Source organism: Belonocnema kinseyi, chromosome 2 (assembly GCF_010883055.1).
Source record: "Belonocnema kinseyi isolate 2016_QV_RU_SX_M_011 chromosome 2, B_treatae_v1, whole genome shotgun sequence".
Taxonomy (NCBI): Eukaryota; Metazoa; Arthropoda; class Insecta; order Hymenoptera; family Cynipidae; genus Belonocnema; species Belonocnema kinseyi.
Genome location: NC_046658.1, coordinates 11112816 through 11118825, shown reverse-complemented (window position 1 = coordinate 11118825; position 6010 = coordinate 11112816). Strand labels below are relative to the sequence as shown.

Below are 6010 nucleotides of genomic sequence, written 5' to 3'. Positions count from 1 at the left end.
GTTTTTCATTTGAAAGATGAAATCTTCTGTCGAAAATGGAATAATGTTCAACATAATAGTTGAATTTTTAAACGAAAGAGATTAATTCTGATTGCGAAATTTTATAGTAAAAATTTTCAAATTGAAAATCGTGTTTTTCATTTGAAAGATGAAATCTTCTGTCGAAAATGGAGTAATGTTCAACATAATAGTTGAATTTTTAAACGAAAGAGATTAATTCTGATTGCGAAATTTAATAGTAAAAATTTTCAAATTCAAAATCGAGTTTTTCATTTTAAAGATGAAATCTTTTGTTGAAAATGGAATAATGTTCAACAAAATACTTGAATTTTTAAACGAAAGAGATTAATTCTGAACGCGGAATTTAATAGTAAAAATTTTCAAATTAAAAATGGAGTTTTTAAATTAATCGATGAAAGTTTCTGTCGAAATTGGAATAATGTTCAACAAAATAGTTGAATTTTTTAATGAAAGAGATTAATTCTGATTGCAAAATTTAATAGTAAAAATTTTCAAATTGAAAATAGAGTTTTTCATTTGAAAGATGAAATCTTCTGTGGAAAATGGACTAATGTTCAACAAAATAGTTGAATTTTTTAATGAAAGAGATTAATTCTGATTGCAAAATTTAATAGTAAAAATTTTCAAATTGAAAATCGAGTTTTTCATTTGAAAGATGAAATCTTCTGTGGAAAATGGACTAATGTTCAACAACAATTTAATCGATGAAAGTTTCTGTCGAAATTGGAATAATGTTCAACAAAATAGTTGAATTTTTTAATGAAAGAGATTAATTTTGATCGCGGAATTTAGTAGTGAAAATTTTCGAATAAAAAATCGAGTTTTTAATTTAATCGATAAAAGTTTCTGTCGAAATTGGAATAATGTTCAACAAAATAGTTGAATTTTTTAATGAAAGAGATTAATTCTGATTGCGAAATTTAATAGTAAAAATTTTCAAATTAAAAATCGAGTTTTTCATTTGAAAGATGAAATCTTCTGTCGAAAATGGAATAATGTTCATCATAATAGTTGAATTTTTAAACGAAAGAGATTAATTCTGATTGCGAAATTTAATAGTAACAATTTTCAAATTAATAATCGAGTTTTTAATTTAATCGATGAAAGTTTCTGTCGAAATTGGAATAATGTTCAACAAAATAGTGGAATTTTTTAATGAAACAGATTAATTTTGATCGCGGAATTTAGTAGTGAAAATTTTCGAATAAAAAATCGAGTTTTTAATTTAATCGATGAAAGTTTCTGTCGAAATTGGAATAATGTTCAACAAAATAGTTGAATTTTTAATGAAAGAGATTAATTCTGATTGCGAAATTTAATAGTAAAAATTTTCAAATTAAAAATCGAGTTTTTCATTTGAAAGATGAAATCTTCTGTCGAAAATGGAAGAATGTTCAACATAATAGTTGAATTTTTAAACGAAAGAGATTAATTCTGATTGAGAAATTTAATATTAAAAATTTTTAAATTAAAAATCGAGTCTCTTAAAATATGTGGTTGACTTTCTTTTTTTAAGTCAAATATTTAGGGGTTGATGTTGATAATCCAACGATTTTTCGATCACACCTGGTGTGAGATTTCTGAAAAAAAGAACCTGACAACAATGATGAGGAGAGTGGAGCTGAAAGGTAAACATAGAAACATAACCTACAATTTCTTCAGGTATTTGCAGATTTGATTCATCTGGCATTAGATTTAGCCAGCTATGGATAAGAATTGTAGCACAAATATTGGGAATTTAAAGTTTCAATGCGAGCCCTGATGGTCGTCAAGTGAACTACCCAACATGGCTGCCGCTAGGCTTCGCGTGGTATTGTTTACATGTTTATGTTGCACTTTATTTAATGCGATAGTCATAATACCAGATATATTTTTTGCAAAGTGATAATTCATGAAAAGTTTATGAAGATTTGCCAGCAGCTACAAAATGGAATTTTCACAACACAGAAAAGTAAACAATCATAATCGTAAAGGCAGTGCCTGTTGTGTCAGCAATTGTAACTCAAAAAAAAATATCAACACGAATTTGAGTTTTCATAAAGTACCCAAAGCTGGTAGCAGCAATATTGCAATAAAAAGTCTTCTGGGACAAACTATTGTAGTTGAGAAACGCTCAGAATGGCTTAAGCGACTCAACATTAAAGATACTAATCAACAGTTGCTCGTTTGCTCTTTACATTTCAGTATTGATGATTACGTATTTCCTGGTTAGTAGTTCATACAATAATTTTTTATATTATGAAATCCAATTATTATAATTATACAAAATCAATTGTTAATTTGTAGATGTGCCTACTCAAAGGAGATATTTAAAAACAAATGCAGTTCCAGTGCCTTTATCTATTTTTGTTGAGAAGAGGAAAAGTAATATAAAAAGGATTAAGCGATTGGTTAGATTTTGAATACATTATATTTCTCGTTTTGTATTGTGACACTGTAAACTAGAATTAGAATATTTTTTTTAGAATAACAGATAAAATGTGGCAAATAAACAGAGAGTAGTAACCAAACAACCAAAGAAGAAAAATAAGCAGAATATTGAGTGTAATAATATTACAAATCGGGTTGATTTCAGCATATTCTTGTCTGGTACGACAGTTGAAGAAGTGAGTAACTTTTACAAAACATTGTTCATAAATTCCATTGAAGCAGGTATTAGTGTAGCGTAGCGGACATGTTAAAAAATGTTAGTGAATCAGAGCATCATGACGTTGATTGCGAGAACAGCAATGTTGACAATTTTATAAACTTACAGAAGACTGAAGAACACCATACGATATACAGTAAATGTCAGAAAAAAACATATGCTGATGAGAGTACTCAAGTTAAAAGTGGTGATTTTATTGTGTCATTCTGTGACTTCATCAAAACTGAACAAGATTTAGTCACAATGTGAAACATCAAGAGTTTTGCTGTTTTAGATGAATTAATTAAAGCGATGGACAAATGTTACCCAAAAAACAGAAAACATATATGTACAACTAGGGAATTATTATATTGACCACAGAAAAATTGAAGCTTGACATAACTTTTGCTGCTTTGGGTGTCTTTTTCAATCATGTCTGTGTTGTTACAATACGTAATGTTTCCTATGATACTGTCAAAAAATTAGCTACTATTTGGCAATCGGTGCTCACAAGAGTTTCAAAGGAAGAAATTATGAAAAATATGCCCACGTGTTTTGAAAAATATCAAGCTAAAACCTCAGTTTTTGACTGCACAGAAATTCGAATTCAGCAGCCCAAGTGCTTAAAATGCTGCTTGAAATTTTACTCTCATTATAAAGGTGGTCTTACTGTAAAATTCATGACTGAAGTGACGCCAGGTGGAATGACAGTAGGTGTCAGTGAGGCTTTTGGAGGGAGAGCATCAGATAAATCAATTTTTAACCAAACAAATGTGTTGCCGCAATTGGAAAGTACGAGAAAAACAATTATGGTTGACAAGGGTTTTCTCATAGACGATGAATGTACGGAGAGAAGAATTAAACTAATTAGACCACCTTTTTTGAGAAGTCAAAAACAGTTACCAGAAACAGAATCAATTAAAAATAAAGATATCGCTTGCGCAAGAGTGCATATAGAAAGAATGAATCAACGCATCAAACAATTCGAGATATTAAATCATAAGCTCCACTGGTACTTTGCAAATTACATTGACGATATTTTTATTATTTGCTGTGGATTAGCAAACCTAGGTACTCCCATGCTGGCAGATGATAAATTTTTTTAAGCAGATGAAACATTCAATTGTTCGAATATTTTTTTACATGGGCAAAAAAATGGTCCAATAAACTCGAATAAAATTGTACATAATTTAATTTTTAAATTCAACTTGATTTGTATTTTGAGAGACACATAATCTTTACAAATAAAACAAAATTGTGGTTCTGATAATGATTTATTCATGTAATCATAATAAGTTTATTTTTTACTTATACTATTAATAAATACCTCGTTGATCAACTTTATTTTAATTAGATTATCACATTTCGTTGAGTACTGATTATGAAATACTAGTATATTAATTAAGTACATTAATGACAAGATTTATATCACGACAAATCTAGTATCGCAGTTTTAATTCGTCCAAGCTTAGTAATAGTCTTTACACTCTAGGTAATTTGTTGGAAGATGCATGAAACGTTTTTTCTTTTTGAGAAAATTTACTATAAGTATGTAACATTTCCTTGAAATAATTATTCTTTAAAACATTCAATAACTTTTGAGCATAAGGTTTATCAAAATTAACTGTAATAATTCTAATTGTGTTAGACACGTCAGAGTAAATTACAAAATCGCAACTATTTAAGTTCAACAGAGCCATACCAAATTTAATTTGAGCGTAATAAGCATGTTTTGGGTTGAATTTCAAATTATATCCTTCAAATTTTAAGTATTTATACTTTTTTTCAAACTTTCATTAGACGTGTCTACCATATCCATATGACATTTTATCTCTAATAGCTTCATAGATCCGTCTGCAGCTTTGATGATACCGTCTGCAGAATAAGCCAGCAATGGTTCAGTCTTTGATACAAACAAACCAGTTTCTCTGACACATTGATTGGTCTGTTTACGGTACATTTCCCTAGCTACAGGTTCATACTCATTGCCATGACGAGTAGCATCTGTAGAAATTTCTTTAGGCCAGAAATACCTTCTAGATTTATCAAGCCAGTTGTTTTGAGAGTACGTAAATATGCTGTAACATCTGAAATTTAACATAAATAACGAGTGTTGCATTATCATTCCCAACCATGATTTATTAACACATGACTAAACCATAAATTAACAATACATACCTACTCCCAGTTATCCTTAGTTGTCTTTCTTTTTTCCACACATATTTATTGTTGAACGTACTTTCAGCTGTTTTGAGAACATCAATAAACTTTATTGAGTTGTCCAACACATTTTGGCAATAGTTTTGCATCGGTACACTTATGTTAGCCAATTCGGCCACAGTTTCTGATTTTTCTGCGTTGCTAATCATTTGTGGTAGAAAATTATCTTTGAAATTAGATAAAGTAATACTGCTGCCGTCGACCAGTCTTATCACGTTCTCAACATTTGATTCTTGGTTTCCACCACAAATTTGCGACAAATAATTTGACCTTATGCTATTAATGCTGTTTTTATTATTATCATTTTTGTCACACAAAGCTCTTTTTTGTGGAATGGTTGCTCCATGTCCATTTTCAGTGGATTTTCTTTTGCGATTGCTAAAAAAATATGTAAAACAATTTGGTAAAAATTATTTTTTGTAACAGTTTGCCAAAATCAATTACCTGTGCTTGGCAAGAGCAGTTTCACTATCACACTTGATAAAATTTTGCCGTAATTCAAGTAATATCTCAACAGGCAGAGGAGGCAATCTTTCTACTTTGACACAACAAAAAGTCCTTAAAGGTAAAGCCTCATACAACTCCATCACAGGTTGCTTATAAATTGACCAGATGCATTTTGTATCTGTTGATGACAACATCTCTAATGAATTCAAGTCTTTCCTGAAAGTAATATCACAATATATTAGAAATTAAAAAATCATTCATTGTAACTACATTTTTATGGTACGTTATACTCAAGTTGATATTCTCATAATGATCGTAATAATTAAATTAGTTTCACATACATACCTATTGCAATATAAAAGTGTAGCAACAATGTGCTTGCAGCAGTGGCTTGTGCCAGCTTTACAAGTGCATTCCATGATAGTAATAGATACTTGCTTGTGAATTTTACTTTTTTGCCTAATCGACAATTTTCCTGTGATCGTGTGCGGCTCCGATGCCAATCCGCTAGTACGTAAGCACAATGAAAATACATCAATTCTATCAGCAGCTTTGCAAGTCGTCCCGCATACAATTATGAAACCAGAATTTATAGCTCTTTCCCCTTCAATCATATTTCTAGTTGACGGTGTTGCAGCAGTATAATTACATAATATGTTCAAAGAAAGTAGCAACATTTTTATCACTTTTACAAAG

At 29.9% G+C, this 6010-nt stretch overlaps 1 protein-coding gene across 1 annotated transcript in view; it reads right to left on the bottom strand.

Annotated features, from left to right (window-relative positions):
* The window catches only part of LOC117182507, a 10075-nt gene extending 4316 nt beyond the window's left edge, over positions 1-5759 (bottom strand). Inside the window, exons 1-4 of the mRNA XM_033375606.1 lie at positions 5660-5759; positions 5312-5530; positions 4826-5245; positions 4439-4734 (exon numbers count right to left, since the gene is read on the bottom strand). Coding sequence (XP_033231497.1) covers positions 4439-4734; positions 4826-5245; positions 5312-5530; positions 5660-5733 — 1009 coding nt within the window. The 5' untranslated portion in view covers positions 5734-5759. The remainder of the gene's footprint in view (positions 1-4438; positions 4735-4825; positions 5246-5311; positions 5531-5659) is intronic.
* Positions 5760-6010: the final 251 nt, after the last annotated feature.